The sequence below is a fragment of the Mesocricetus auratus genome, unplaced genomic scaffold (assembly GCF_017639785.1).
Source record: "Mesocricetus auratus isolate SY011 unplaced genomic scaffold, BCM_Maur_2.0 Super-Scaffold_100006, whole genome shotgun sequence".
Taxonomy (NCBI): Eukaryota; Metazoa; Chordata; class Mammalia; order Rodentia; family Cricetidae; genus Mesocricetus; species Mesocricetus auratus.
This window is the reverse complement of record NW_024429190.1, coordinates 75,820,846-75,837,536: the sequence shown is the minus strand read 5'-3', so window position 1 is coordinate 75,837,536 and position 16,691 is coordinate 75,820,846. Positions and strand designations below refer to the sequence as shown.

Genomic DNA, 16,691 nt, shown 5'->3' with positions numbered 1-16,691 from the left:
GAACACTTCAAATGACCAAGCAGCCATCCAGCACTGATGCATGCTGGGTAGATTCAAACGGTTTTGAAAAGCAAAGTCACTGCTGCGTTTTGCTAAACCCATAGTTTAAAGATGATTCTCAAATGTCTTTCCATCGTGGGCCCCTGGTTCCAAAGCGTACACCGCCTCCCTTTCATCTCCCTGTACACCAGGGACTGTACCACTTCCTCCCCGTCTGCCATGCTCAGGGATGTTTCCATGAAAACCACCAGGTATGCCACAGGAACAACCGACCTGCCTCTCCCACCAAACCTGTCTTCAACTCTGGAGAAGAAGCCACAGCTAAACCAGTGAGCCCATTTGTCCAGCTGGCAAGATGGCTCTGTGACTATAGTGCTTGCATGCAGGCCTGCCTGAAGACTTAAGTTCAGCCCCCAGAATCAACAGTGAAGCAGGGAACAGACTCCTGAAAAGTCTGTCTGCTGACCTCAACACATATGATATTGCACTGCACACATTATGTGCATGCACACACACATAATAAAAGTGAACTACACAAAAAACTGGGCAGCCAGGTAATGGTGGCACATGCCTTTAACTGCAGCACTGAGGAGGCAGAGGCAAGCAGATCTCTGAGTTCAAGATCAGCCTGATCTACAGAGCAAGTTCCAGGATAGCGAGCTGTTACAAAGAAACCCTGTTACAAAAAAAAAATAATAATAATAACAACAGGCCATCAGTTCTGGGAGCATTTCCTTTGTCCACACACTTAGCCTGCAGCAAGTCTGTCTTCTGACTTTCCTTCCATCACCACCAGCCCCCCTGAGCATCACCCTCATCCCCATGTCTCAGCCTCCTATCCTACCCACTAGAACCTGCTGTGCACATTGCAGCCAAGACAATTTTACAAAGCCACAAATCTGATCTTACTGCTCTCCTGCCGAAAACCAGCAGGGTGAAGCCAAATCACTTCTTGCTGTTTTGTCTGTTTCTTTATCTTCCGGGTCTCCTCCCCATACCCCACTTTTTACAAAGTGTCTTCCATCTTTCCTGCAAGTGAATGCTTATTCTCTAGTAAGTGTAAGTAAAGTTACAGCCCTCTCTCATCCACCCGTTATGTTTCTAATCTCCCTGCCTGTGCCTCAAGCCCAGCTCCTGCAGGCAATGGTCTGACCTCACCATCAAGGCCACTTCTCATCTTCTGACGCTCAGCTCCAGGTTAGCTACTCTCCAACTATACTTCCAGAATTCTCTTTACTACAATGACATGTCTGCTATTCTTTATTTGTTGTCAGTCTCTTTGTGGAGAGAAAATGTTGACCACAGGCAGCACTCCTGACTCCAAGGAGCTGGCACTGAGCAAACCCATGCTGAAGAGTCTGCTGGCTCTGCTAAAATAAGTCCTTACCTGCTCTCGCTACAGGTAAACCTAGGTGAACCGCCTGGCTTAGGACCCACGCTGTACTTAGGTGGAATGAGGACTTTTAAGTAAGGGGCACTACCCTCATCCAGCTACAAAGCCCAAGTAAAAATTGTCTGTCTATAATGTCTGAGCTGAGTGAGTCGCCCTGCTCACCTACAAGTCTGGCTCCTACAGGGAAACTGATTCTAGAACATGGAACAAGATGCTTCCTAGATATTGATTCACTTACATGTACAATCACCAAGGAAACAATCACTTCCGTTTCATAAGTGGAAAAATTTAGGCTGAGATGCTAAGCAAAGCACCCAGTTTACCCTGCTCTAGGGATGCTCCCAAATCTGCATACTGACGCCAAGCCTGGAAGCAGTCAACAGCAGACCTTAGAAACAGAAATTCACTCTGACTTTAATTGCAAAGGAAAGAGCAGCCACGGCAGCTTTGAAGGGACGAAGCTAAAGGACATCCACTGCTGGTTTGCAAGAGTTCTTGTAAAGCCACTGTCATCAAGACCACGCGGCACTGAAAAAAAAGACAGGATCACCACGGGAACAGAAGTACCCCGCACACACATGCTCAACTGCAATGCCATGGGAGGGGCTGCGATAACTACAAATAAGGGAATCCTTACCCAGATTTCACAGCACATACAAAACCTAAGTAAGATGGGTCAAAGAATTTTTAAAATTCCATAAAGTCCCTAATCTTGGATTAGGGCCCAAAGATTTTTCTTTTTTTCAAAGACTTTTCTTAAATATAATAACAAAAGCATAATCCATTACAGAACAAAGAAAACAAAATTCACTAAATTATTTTTTTAAATGCTGCTAAAAGAATCAGACGATAAGCCAAAGACTAGGAGAGGGCACCTGTCAATCACACAACTGGTGATGACCCGACAGCCAGAACACATAAAATACTCTCAAAGTTCACTCAGAACAATCAACCACCACAAACCATGAGCAAATATTTTAGCAGACACTCTCCACCAACCACAACACACAGAGGCAATAACACAAGTGAAGATGCTAACATTGTTACTCATTAGGTAGAAAAAAAATCAAAACCTGCAAATGAAACAGGCATGGGGCACACCAATTAAAGCCAGTCTAGGCAACACAGAGACCCAAACACACACACGCACACACACACACTAACACACATACACACACACAGTAACACACATACACACTAACTCACATATACACACACAAGTATATACATATATACATTCACACATGTATACACACATACAGGTATACACACACATATGTGTGCATATGTGCAAGCTCACATATATATACATACACCACACCAGGCATTGGAAACTGTGAAGTACTGTATGCTGCTGGTGGGAGTGTAAAGCAGGATAACTACTTGCAAAAACAGCTTGCCAGTTTCTTAGAAAAATGAATGTATAATCTCCAGATGACCCAGCCATTTCATTAATAGAACTTTCCTCAAGAAAGATGAAAGCATATGTCTATTGTATGTGGCTGTATACATAAATCCACGGCAGCTGTTATCTGTAGCAGTGCCAAACAGGAGACAACCCAACATTCCACTGTGAAATGGGCAGATTGTTACTCCATACGGGAAGTCTCTCTCTCCTCTGTCTGTCTGTCTCTGTCTCTGTCTCTGTCTCTGTCTCTCTCTCTCTCTCCATGTGAACTACTGCTCCATGGGATGTATAGGTGTGGCTTTAAAATAATCACACTAAATAAAAAGGTCTGACGTCCAGGTGTGGTGACATGCCTATATTCCTAGTTGTGGGGAGGCAAGGCAGGGAGGACCAGGGGTTCAAGGTCACCTTAACCACAAAGCCAACTGGAGGCCAGCCAGAGTGACATAGGTTCCTCTCTTAAAAAAATTAGAAAATAAAGGGCCAGATGAAACATGTATGAGTGCATGTCTGTATAGCACTCCCAAGATATGTAAACTTAACTTATAGTATTAGAAAGCATAGCAGCAGCCCCAGGGGATGAAAACAACAAACGGGAGTAGAAGATGATGTTCATTATTGTAATTGTGGCGATGGTTACAAGGGAAAAAAGACTTCAGAATTCATCAAGCTGCACCTGCTATGGATATTTGTCTCCCCCCCTCCAGGTCATACCCTGGTGTGAGCCTCCAATGTGATAACACTGAGAGGTCACAGAGTAGAGACTGGAACCAGTTCTCTCACAGGCCACAGACAGATGCCTGTCTCTGCCACACAAAGACAGCCAGTGTCTTCTGAAAATATGAAACAGCATCCTCACGCGGGACCAAGTCAGCCACAACCTCCATGTTGCACTTCCAGCCTCAGAACTGTGAGAAATAAATCCCTGTTATTTAAGCGGGCCGGTCAGTGGCATTCTGTATAGTAACCTGAACTATCAACACAGCACTTTAAATGTGTTCAATTTAGTGAGTATTACTGGAGAGCCTGAAAAGAATGATCCAGAGAAATTCTTCCCAACAGTGAACACCAGGCAGGGACCAGGCAGTGAAGGGTATGGTACATCCACATGTAGTCCCAAAGAGATATCCCGGAACCCACAGAGCTAAGCTCAGTTCAGAGTTACACAGAGATTAATCTCTCAGCCATCTGTTCCCTAAAGCCTGTGAAGACGTATGTTACAGTGCAAGGGAGAAACACAGCGCTGACATCTGCCAAGCAACCAACCTTGAGATGGAGAGGTTATCCTGGACTATCCAGGTGGGCTACACATAATCCCAAGGGGAGAGAATGCAGTAAGAACCAGAGGCGATACAAGAGCAGAAGTTAGTATATAGCTGGTTTTGAAGATGGAGGAAGGAACCACAGCCATTGTATGCCGGAAGACTGGGCAGCAAGAAAGGACAAGGATATAGGACTTCCCTTAAAAGCCTCGGGAAGCAGCAGCCCTGCTGGCATCCTGGGTTCAGCTGGGGAGTTCTCAGAGAGCTGATTGCAAAACTATATGACAGTAAGTCTTTGTTGTTCTAAGCCACTGTTTGTGATGATACAATATACAGGTTATCAGAAATGAGATACCAAAAAGTACCCATAGTCTAATATGGCACACAGAGAACCTCTCCAGCATCCCACCTCTCTGCCAGAGTCTACCTGACTCTTCTCTGGCCTCTTCTCCTGCCAGAGTTCCACCCACCAGGGCCTGGCCTGAACCTGAGGACTCTGTATGCTGAGGGGCTGGTGATGGCTGCCTCTGTGACAGACATGAGTAAGTCCAGACTTCCCAGTGGGCAAAGCACTGCTCTCGCCATCTTCTGCTGTTTAAAATGCCACGGGCAATATTCACACCCCACCTAATCTCCGGTCCTGTTCCTGCAGTTCTGGCTCGAAGCAACCTTTCCCTGGAGACACGTCATTCTTAAATTTGTACTATGTCTAATGGTGTCATTTATGGAAGTCTCAAGTCCCAAATTAGAACTAAAGATCCCTTAAGGGATAAAGGAATAGGATGACATCGAGAAACTCAGATGATGGGTTTCATTCAAATGCTAATTAAGATTACGATAGCAAATGTGTACTTTACCTGAGTTTTTAGTAAAGTTTCTTCAGAGACATCACCATTTTCTCACTGCTACACTGTCTTACCCCATCAGAAAATTTTTTTAAAAACCAACAACAACAGTAAATCAACCAAGAATAGCTATACCTACTTTCAGTACTCTCCTGCTAGGATCCTGATTTGGGGCACAGGGAGCTCTGAAAGAAGTACTGGGGAGTTAGACAATTAATATGTGGATTTTTTCTTTTTTAAGATGGGTCTCACCCGGCGGTGGTGGCGCACGCCTTTAATCCCAGCACTCGGGAGGCAGAGGCAGGCGGATCTCTGTGAGTTCGAGGCCGGGCTGGACCGACAGCCTCCAAAACAATACAGAGAAACCCTGTCTCGTAAAAACCAAAAAAAAAAAAAAAAAAAAAAAAAAAAAAAGATGGGTCTGTGTTGCCCAGATTAGTCTTGCATGCCTGGGCTTAGTGATCCTCACGTCTCTACCTCCCAATTAGTTGGAAGTGTGAGTGTGTGCACTGTAACAAGCTACACAGACTTGTTAATTTTTAAACCTGTAACAGTCTTGTGGCTATGTAGGAAAATGTCTGTAAGAGATACACGCTTAGACAGATGTTCATCCCAGCACTCAGTAGGCACAGGCCACAGGATCAGAGTTCAGGGTCATCCTTGTTACACAGCAAGTTCAAGGCCAGACTGAGCTACTCAAGTCACTGTCAAAAAGAAAGCAAAAGAGAAAGATGTGTGGTCCTGCTCAGGGAGTGTCCAGCATATTTGTAACTTACTTTCAAGACATTCACCAACAAATATTTGCATGCCCACATCATAGGGCAAAATAAACTTGGCAGAATATTTATAATTATTTGAAATTAAGGACTGGATATTGATGATGCTTATGTATAAATGTGGAGGAAGGTTTAAAACTAAACAACACAGTTTCAGGACTTAAACACATGTGGTAAATCCATCAGGAGAAGGAATAAGAAGAGTCACCCAGATGAGTAGCTGGAAGGTGCCAGACATCAATCTTGTACTTATTAAACGTAGTACAAACAGGAGTACTGCATGCCGAATCCCAGGGAGTACCACATGCACTGGCCTCCACATGCACTGGCCTCCACATGCACTGGCCTCCGCATGCACTGGACTCCACACTCACTGGACTCCGCATGCACTGGACTCCACACTCACTGGACTCCGCATGCACTGGACTCCGCATGCACTGGACTCCGCATGCACTGGCCTCTGCAAGCACACCATCCTATACAGTTGCTAAAAGGATCCACCTTACAGTAAGTAGGTGAAAGAAAATAGAAACCACAGCCAAGAAAGAGCCCCAGGCCTATCTTGTTTCCTCATCTGGATTTCTACATATTGAGGTGAAATGTTAAGTCCAAGATGAGGTGAAATGTTAAGTCCAAGATGAGCTTAATAAATATTTTCTGCCCCACAGCACCAGATAGCATGGCAGGGAGCCCTTATCTTAATGCCAATGGGTTCGGTGCCCTCTGGGCCAGGTAGATGATGACATGAGATGAGCTTCACCACCCCCATATCCAGCTAAGAGTCCTGACACACAAAAGGACCACGCCACAGCCAGGAAGTAGCCTTCAGGTTCACAAAACATTTAAGATAAATAAGATCCCCACAGAGTACTGGGCACTTCCATTCTGTGCATCTCAATGTCGTATTAAAGACAAAGCTTAAAATCTCGGCAGTTCCCACAAACTCTCAAGCAGACAATACCAATTACTAGAAGAATAAGTCTGACCCCTCTTTAGGTTAAAAAAAATTACCATTACAACTAATGCCAGCACTCTTCAGGAACAACTCAAGCTAACCGGTCCTCTTGGAGTTCTAGCTACTAAGGAACTTGCCATATAAAATTACCTGTCCCAGCAATTTTCCTCCCTGGGACTTTACACAGACAAGCCACCCTTGGTCTCCATATATGTCAACTCTGAAGGGCAGCATCTGGTCTGAGCCTTGCTTAGAGGTGCACCTAACAATCATTTTCCCAAGGCGCAAAACCAAGTCTCAGAAAACTGGTAAAGATCCCACATGACCCATTTCATTGCCTTAAGTTAAAATATTTTAAGCAGCATTTTCGAATATAGAATAGTGAAGGGAAAACAGACACAGAAAACCCATGTATTTAGCTGAATCATCTATGAATATGTAAATACCTATTTTACAATAATGCATATATGTCAAAGCATAGACCCAAAGAGTAATGATGCTCGATTATTGTATATTAGTTTTATAATATCTTTACAACCTCATTTTCTAGAGGACCACACTAATTATCCCACGCCCGTCTAGTCAGGGTGGTCATCTTCCAGTAAACTGCCAAAGTGGCCAACACAAAGGGAAAGACAAGTGTGGGATATGCATCCTCTGGAAACAAGAAGGGTTGCCCTGTGATAATGAGGGCCTGGGAATACTTAACAACGGTATCCCATAAACGTCACCATGAGGAAACAGGAGTCAGTGCCACTGCACGGTACAGCAAGATCCTTGTCAACAGAACGAGTGATTGTGAGCACTGCAAGAGCCCAGGCCATCACTAATTACTGAGGGAGGGTGATCACCGAAGAGAAGGACACAATGTGGCACCAGGTTTGGCCGAAACGCCAGCCAGCTTCACCTAGGGAAGCACACTTGGAGAGAACCAATGGGAAGAGGCCCGGGCTGCTGGAGACCATCCCTTATGAATAACAGGTATGCAAAAATAAAAGTCCCCTATGAATAACAGGTATGCAAAAATAAAAGACCTCTAGAGTACAAAAGAAAAAAATTAAATAAACAAAATACTCCACCTTTCCCTGGTACATTTATGACATGCAAGGAATATTGATTGCTTGCATCAGAAAGTCCACTCTAGTGGAATAAATTGTTATACACAGCTGATAATATTCTATGGGAAATCTCTCAAAATAAAAGATGAATTGCTTACAGTCAAGACCCAAATCGTAAAACCTCATGCAGTAACACCAGGCCGTTCTTTAGAAATCCCAAGTATAAGAAAGACTTTTAAATGGCATTGTACCAACCCTCACCCTCCATAGCTTACTGTCTGCACATCAGTAACTTTAGAACTGACTTTAGTGGCGTAGCTTATATTCCTGAAGGCCCGGTTCCTCTGAGGCCCGAAGAGGGAACTTCTGAAAGACACACCAGCTGTTCCACATGAAGTACTAACTGGGTGATGCATTCAGTTCCCAGCCACGGACCTTCCTCTAAGTCCCTTCCCGCTGTTTGCACAATTCCACACAGTTGTATTATGACAGTTACACATCCTTATCAAGTCTTCACATTGAAAGGCATTCCTTAACTCAATTCCCAGTTCTGTCACACCTGCTCTTCCCACTGTGGAAGCACCAACTGCTTTTCCCCTCAGCTACTACTCCAAACACAGTATGAGGAACACATCAGGACTGGACAGACCCTGAACTGAGTGAGCAACCCCCCCCCCATGTTACAAACACCAAATGCTGTGATTTACGGCTAACTTAACAACTGTGCGGATTTGTTGTGAAACCGTCTGCGTTGGGTTTGACAGATCTACTAGCTGCCTCCTGTTCATTCAATGTCCTGAGTCTCAAACAAACGATACCACCAGTGTGTTAGCTTAAGCCAATCTGCTTCTTAGATTGCTTAGCGTTCACCAGTTCTAAGTCCCTGTTGGACTGAGAAACTGGGAGGATCTTCCCTCTTCTGCTTTTCAAAACGGTTCTGGACCACCCTCTATTTCTGCTTTCCTCTCTTCCCTGGTACATATGAACACTCCCCTGTGCTCTCTGTTCATTCCTGCCTCGTGCTCAGCCTATTCATCCGTGTCAGCACCTCATCTCCCGCTAACTTCTAAGAACACACCTCCCCTCCACTGAAAAAAGAACATCTTCCCTCATCTTTGTAAATGAAAAAAAAAAGCAATATATTTTAACCACATTTCGCCTCCACTTCTCCCAGATCTTCCCCTATCCACCCAACTTTATGTTCTTTCCATCTCTCTCAAAACAAAAAAGCATTTTGTGTTAGCCAACTAACTCCGGGGCGTGGGGCCTGCCCTGCGATACGGTTGATATACCCAGAGACAATCAGTAGGAATCAGTTGCATGTAGTTTCTTGGTTAGGGTTAGGGTAGGAGCCCGTGTCCACATTCTCTCTCTCAGCACTGGGACCCCATCTGCCTGGGCTCTGTGCATGATGCCTCAGTCTCTAAGGAGTTCACACATGCATCAGTCCTGTTGAGTCATCTGTCACCTCTGACTCTTACAATCATTTCACCTCCTCTTCTGCACAGCTCCCTGAGCCTTGAGGGGATGGTCCTCCCTTACAGTGCCAACTCCCAACAGCAGCTACCAAGTTTGCTTTCCTTACTTCCCTAATAGAAAACCTGGTTTCCACGAAGACCTTTGGCTAAGCACTGTGTGTGTCTCAGCCTTTAATGTAAAGTACTACTGAGGACACCTTCCAAGCAATCCCTCCTCTTCTAGCATCCAGGACTCTTCATCTTGGTTACTCCTTACAACCCTAACTCTTTTCTAACACGGACACTCTTTCATTTGTCTTGCCATGAGCACCCTGGTCATGGCCCACCACCATCTTTGGAAAGGTACATACCCTCTCTCTACTGTAGGACACCATCTCCCCAGACTGACCACTAGCCCATCAATTCCCCTAGATAGTTCTGCAAGACCCTCCTTATCAGGGTTCCCCCTTCCATCACTTTCCAGACCACTTCTCTTGAGCTAAGAGTGTCTCTGCAGAGGTTTCCAGTGACAAGCTAGGTGTGGTGGTACCAAGCAACCCCAGCACAGCACGGGGAGTCAAAGACAGGAGGATGGTGAGTTCCAGCTCTGTCTGGACTACACAGGAAACACTACTTCAAAGGAAATCAATATCCAAAACAATAGCAAAGCCAAGTCCAGCAGCTTCCCAGAGTCCAAGAATAAAGAGAAACATCAAAGGCTACAAGGCTCTCCAGCACTCAACCCCACCAATCGGACAGGCAGACTTCATGCTCTGGGATTTCTAAACTAATTTCTGTGTTCTGTTCCTAGAACCCTGAATGAAGAAGCAGTTCTGCATAACCTTTGCATAGAACACCCTGTCCTAACCCCTGTCCTAACCCCTGTCCTAGGCCTGCCCTAACCCCTGTCCTAACCCCTGTCCTAGGCCTGTCCTAACCCCTGCCCTAACCCCTGTCCTAGGCCTGCCCTAACCCCTGTCCTAACCCCTGTCCTAACCCCTGTCCTAACCCCTGTCCTGGGCCTGCCCTAACCCCTGTCCTAACCCCTGCCCTAACCCCTGTCCTACCCCTGCCCTAACCCTGTCTTAACCCCTGTCCTAACCCTGCCCTAACCTCTGCCCTAACCCCTGTCCTACCCCTTCCCTAACCTCTGTCCTAACCCTGCCCTAACCCCTGCCCTACCCCTGCCCTACCCCTGCCCTACCCCTGCCCTAACCCTGTCCTAACTCTGCCCTAACCCTGTCCTAACCCTGTCCTAACCCCTGTCCTAACCCTGTCCTAATTCCTGCCCACCTGACTGAATTCCCAGGCATCTTTACTTCCTACTTCAACCCCCTCAGGTACTCTTGACAGTTTCTCCTACAGTCTCCAAGCAGAGTTCATTCAGGCCCTCCAAATGCTAACAAGGCCTTCATAGCCATCTATTAATTCTAAGCCACACAGGTCTCCAGAGTGGGGCCTGGGCTGGGGGAGTACTCCGTCAAGTACTACTCCATCTCCTGGAACATTCCCCTGGAGGTAAGAAGCACTTTTTCCACATGTTAATTCTCCAGAGCACAGAGCCTTCTCTGAGCAGAAGTCTCAGGGTCCTGAACAATGAAAATGTCACACTAGCAATACCATTATAAAGGCTACCAAACGGCACAGCACGGGAGTACAGTTTAATAGCAGGATGTAAAGCACCTCCTCCCCTTCTTGCATTAATTTCAAAAGGTTTAATTTCTCCTTTTACTGGCTCTTGAGCAGAACAGCACTTAGAGCGTTTCGATGGACCAAATATTAACCAGCCTCCAACAGGCAACTCATTTAAAAATAGCCCTTGACCTGGAAATACAGGTGTGTTCAAACACACACCCTGATAAGGAAGGACAGACAGAGGATACAGCTCGACGCCTGGCAAGTCAAGGGCGCCTTGAGACCACACTCTAGAAGTACAGGAGTATCTAGGCGCGGTTTGAACAAGCTCACCTCGTCTAAGAAATCATGATGAAACGAGTTACAGATGGATGCATTTCAGCTCGGAAAGCCACATCCGCCAAAGTATGTATCAATGACAGCTAACAACACAGCATTTACGAATAAACACACAAGCCAGTGGGGTGAACAAGTCACCAAGAGAGATGACGATTCCACTGAGTCAAATGACACTGCACAAGTCATTCCTATTTTAAATGCATTGTGGTGTTTAAAATGTGAGTAAGTAAATTCAAAAGCTATTTTATGCACTGCTTCCCATTTTCAGGACATGTTTTGTGTTAAAAGAAGCCCTGTTAGCTTTCTCCAGTTAAGGAAGTCAGCATGAGGAGGTTGGTATTTCCTTGATTCCAAAGGATACCAATGCTAAAACAAAATCCCAACCTAATTAATTCTATTTTTGGTCTGGTTTCCAAGACAGTTTTCACAAAGGCTGTTCTTAGCACACTGCTTCCAGTTCTCAACCTTCTATAGCTAGAAAATGCTATTTCGTCTATTTCCCTAGCACATACACTCCCCAGACACTCATACAGACCAGAACAGGAAAGAAAAGCTGTCAACTCATTGGGTCTAAAGTTTTGATCCTAAAGTCACCATCATATTTATTGCTTCCGTGTTACATGGCACAGATTTGTAACTCGAGCTCCATCAAGTTCATTAACGTAAGTTTTCGGAGGAACACTCAATCTGCCAGGCATGTAGGACTGCACAGGCAGGGATGGGGAAGTTAGCTTCCAGCACCAAAGCCCAGTGAGCTTGACCTTGGGTCATCCCAAGACAACTTAAAAAGTCACCTTTTTGTTTTTGTTTGACATCGTGGCCAGCACTGAGCTTTCTACAAAGCTGAGAATCATTGTCTAGCCTTCACCTCTCCCTAGTGCTGGGATTACAGGCAAACACCACCACACTGTGATCTTCCACGAAAATAATTCTAAGGATGATTCGAAAGTTTTGAGTTTCTCAAGCCAAGTGGAATTCTGTAAACATAAGCTTTTATAAATGTATTCTGTGGCCCAATTTCCCAACTTATTTCACGCGGTCATAAAACTGCATTTTTTCTCCCCAAAAAGTTCTCACTGGCATCAGCTTATTAGGAAACACACCTAAGCTCTTGACTCTGCCTAGCTTTAACTACAACAGGGGCACTGCATCTGCGTGTTTTAAAATAAGAAGCAAGGTTAACCTATTTTATTAAAAGTGTGGGGATGGGTGTGAAAAGTCTGGAATTGGACTGTCCGGTTAAACGAAAAACCGCACTCACGTTTCCCCCAAGTAGCCTCAACTCTTCGAAATATATCAGTCGGGGGAAAAAAAAAAAAAAAAAAAAAGAACAGAGAAACGAAAGCGCAGCTTGGAGTAGCTCCACAGCCTGTCTGCGTCAGGCTCCAATGACAGCCTAGAACCAAGGTGCCCATCTTAAGTTTACTCCCAACTTTGTCGCCCTACCAAGGCAAGGCAAGAGAGGTGGCAGCAACTAGACAGCCCGGGCGCCCGCGGTGACAGGTTCCACCCTGACCCCAGAGCGGGGTTGGGGGTGGGAGGATCGGGAGAAGCAGCAGCTCAGGTGCAGTCAGGTTCAAGTGCGGTCCCGGCCTCGCCCGCCCGCCCGCCCGCCCGCCCGCCCGCCCGCCTGCCCGCCCGGGGAACACACGGGACCCCCGCGGCACCAGGGGCGCGGCCCCGGGCCCGCCTCACTCACTCTCTCCTCACTCACTTTGTCGCTGGTGCTCTCGGTTTCGTGGTCGCCGCCGGCCGCCTCTCCTTCGCGGGGTGGCGGTGTTCCCGCTCCCCCGGGGCTGGGGCAGCCCCCGCGATGCCGCAGCTCCAGCATGTCCCGCTCCCGCGTCGCTGGCTGGGCCGGCGTCGTCTAGCGCCCCGCCACCGCGGAGCCCCGCCGGGTCACCCCCGGAACGGCATCAACGAGCGAGCGAGCGCTCGAGGCCGCCGGCAGGGGGTGCGGGGCGGCGCGGGCGGGGACGCGGCGCCGTTGCCAGGTGCGCGGCTCCACGCACTGGCCCCAGAGGGCGGAGGAGCAGCCCGGCCCTCCCTCGCGCCCGGCGACCGCGCCACCCGGCTCGCCTGTCGGCCCGCCAAGCCGCCGAGCTCCCGCAGCACGGTCACGCGCCGCAGGCCCCGCCCCGCTTGTCCGCCCCTCCGCGCTGCACTGCGGTGCCCGGAGCCACGCCCCTGGTGGTGACGTCACTGCCCGGGTCCCGCCCCGGCCCGGCGCGCAGGTTGAGGCTCCGGAAAGGTGCGAGCCGGGATTGGGGATGTGGGACGGGTCTGGGACTGGCAGGGTGGGAGGCGAGCCCGAGCGACGGGAAGCCGTCGACGGCGCAGGGGCACTACACCGGGCTCAGCAGACTACTCCAAGGGACTCGGCCCAGCTTGACACGCCGCGGCGTGGCGGAGCTTCGCAAGCGTCCCCAAGCAGAAACTTGCTCGGCAGGACAGACCCGTTGGCTCCGCGTTCCAGCCGGTGCTGTGCCTCCCAGGTGCCTCGGGATGAGTTGGCTAATAGTTTCAGTCTCGTACCTAGGTTCTGTACTGGGGAAACTCAGGCTTTTGGAATCTCACAAAATGTTCTACCGAAGGTTCCACAGAGAACCTTTGATGCCCTAGGGCGCCGCCGCCAGCCGTGTCCCTTTGAAAGACAAGGACCTTGGGACGCTAAAACGGGAACAGGATGGACACAGGATCTGCGTTAATTCCATTCTAAATCCTGTTAGCAGGCGCTTATTTTTCTTCACTTGCATTTGCTAGCTGATCCTTAAAGGTAAAAGTGACACACATTCCACAAACCGGACAGGGGAGCACCTTTATTGTAATAAGTCGACAATTTCTCAGGTCATTGCTGACAAAGTGAAAATAAGCACTATGCTGTTTTTAAATTTTAATAACTAGCCAGCAAAATTCAAACGTCGGAGTAAGATGCAATGAGAAATGTCAGGCTCTCGTGTCTTTACCTGGCCAGACAGATCTTTAAAGCCACCAAGTTCATTCAGTTTGGCTTGCCAGCTTCATCTTCCAAAGTGTAGAGAAATCATAATGTGCTCTTTGTAAACAGAGTAGAAAAAGATAATGGGAAAAAGATAGAGGAGAAGGGCCAAGGGGAGAGTGTTCAGAGGGTGGAGACACTCCGAAGCCAAGACTGGTAACTCAAGTTCATCCCCACACCCTGCATACTTGGGGGAAGCAGAGAACCGCCTCCAGAAGCCTCTCCTCTCACCTCAATGTGTACACTCACACACATAAATAAATATCACTTAAAACTAGTGACGATTTGAGTGTGTGTGTGTGCGTGTGTGTATGTGTGTGTGGTTTGGGTTTTTTGTTTTGTTTTGGTAAAGAACAGAAGACTGAGAGTAATTGAATTAATTGTTCTACATTTTTGGAGGGTCAGAGATAAAGTACATTCTGATGGGAAGAGAAAACAACAGAAGAGGCCTCAGATGGCTGGAGTGGGTTGCCTCTCCCACCCAGCAAAAAGGAGGACTTTAGACTTTCTCCCACGAAGTTGGGGAGCCAGTGTTCCAGCACCTGTAGTGCCCTTTACCTCTGTGGCCCCTAGTAAGTGGGTAACCCCATCCCCATCTGTAAAATGAATAGTAAGGAGGCTGGCCTCGTGGCCCCTTCTAGCTGTTACAGACTCTAGTCTTTCCTTGCCCGGGTGCAGGGAGGTACTCAGCACTTCTCTTTCCCTCCTCTAGGCAACCCCTCAGCTTCCTTCTGATGTGGGAAGTCCTGTGATTATGTCAATAAAGCACTGTTGGGCCAATAGGGAACCGAGATAGGTGGGACTAGGAGTCCAGGAGAACTCTGGGAAGGAGAAACACGGAGAGTCGAGATGTAACGCCTTGGGGTAGGAAGCCCAGAAAGTTTTCCAGTAAGAGAAATACTTAGATTAACAATTATGGGGTAATTACTTAAATCAGAGCTAGCCAGTAAGAAGCAAGCAAGGCCAACAGCTTCATAATGAATATAGCCTCCTGTGTGTTTATTTGGGACTGATGCGGCTCTAGAACCAGGCTGGCGGGAAGGCTTCTCTCAAGGAAAAAGCCTCTTTTTACACCCTTCCTTTCCTTTTCCCCCTTTGCAGCAGTGGAGGGGAGGGCTACTGAGAGGGACAAGCAGGGTGAGAGAACACAGTGAGCGTAACAGAAGAATAGCATTCCTCCACCCGGGGCGGAGGGACACAGCAGAGCGAGTCGTTGGAGTGCTCCAAGCCTTCTGTAAATTCCGCCACTCCCTGTATTTCAGCTAATGGTAATTTATTTCTGTATTCATTATCGTTATTGACTCTAGTTGAGTGATCAATGGAACCACAGACAAGATCTTGCTGCAGAGCCAGCCCTTGCCCTCGGGCAGTCAGCAGTGATTGTAGAAGAAGTGAGTGAGAAACAGATAGAGATGTATGGCCCAATGGGAAATTATTTGATGTTCATGTTTTGAGTTTTATGTTTTGACTTACACAGTGTGACGGCTGTTCTTGGTTGTAAAGTTGACTACATCTGCAACTAAAGCCCTGTGAGGGATTTTTCTTGATTGGATCATTGAGGTAGGAAGACCCACCTTAAATCCGGGCCTCAGCTTCTGGTGGCAGCCTCTGTGAAGACCACGGGAGGAGGAAGTTTTTCATATTGTCTTGCTTGCCCGTGCCCTGGCTGGCACGTTCATTCCTTCACTGTGATCACAGCCTTCTTTGGAACCCCTGAGTATACTGAAGACCAGTGAAGACATCCAGCCTCAGGCTAGAACAACATTGGTATTCTTGACCTTCACATCAGAAGACAGTCATTGCTGGAATATCCAGCCTGCAAGCCACTCTAATAAATCTCATTTAAATAGATAGGTAGATAGATAGATAGATAGATAGGTAGATATGAATGATAGGTAAATGATAGTTAATAGATGGTAGATAGATGATAGACAGATTGTAGATAGATTCTATCAGTGCTGTTTCTCTAGAGAACTCTAATACACATGGATATTCACTTTTCTTCGTTTTTTCACTTTACCTTTAAAAAAGATTAAATTTAACATGTATTAAAAGAAGTTCTACTAATGATTTTATATTTTAGCTAAAATATATTACAATGTATTCAGCCATAACTGGCTTTATTTCACTTTGTGTTTGCAGACTTTTTTCAAGACCTTTTTCTTTCCTTTTTTAAAAATCTTTCATTTTCTTCCCTTATTACATTTGTGTTCTAGGACACAAAATCCAACATGTAATGATTTCCAAGCTTCACCTGGTCCCTCTTGCTATAGTTTGACCTGCTGATGGATGTAGGAGGAAGTCTGATGCCGCCATTAAACATGTGACTTATTAGAGGCGCATACAGATGAGGTAATAAAAGGGCGGTTTACCACACCGCTAACCACACCCACTTTAGGCAGGACTAAAGACGTATACGGCTGGACGTAAAGACGTATACGTACGTAGGTGGAACTACGTCACTAGCCAGGTCCACTTTTGGGCATGGCTAGGGGCGTTAAGGGGGGAAGGCATAAAAGACAGCACACAGGAAGTCTCGGTCTCTTTTCCTGGAGTTCGGCTTCC

The 16,691-nt window shown here is 47.0% G+C and overlaps 1 protein-coding gene across 1 annotated transcript in view; it reads right to left on the bottom strand.

The window, feature by feature from the left end:
• Cds1 (CDP-diacylglycerol synthase 1) overlaps nt 1-13,206 on the bottom strand; it is a 64,110-nt gene extending 50,904 nt beyond the window's left edge. Inside the window, exon 1 of the mRNA XM_040747522.1 lies at nt 12,843-13,206. Coding sequence (XP_040603456.1) covers nt 12,843-12,959 — 117 coding nt within the window. The 5' untranslated portion in view covers nt 12,960-13,206. The remainder of the gene's footprint in view (nt 1-12,842) is intronic.
• Between the last annotated feature and the right edge of the window lie 3,485 nt (nt 13,207-16,691).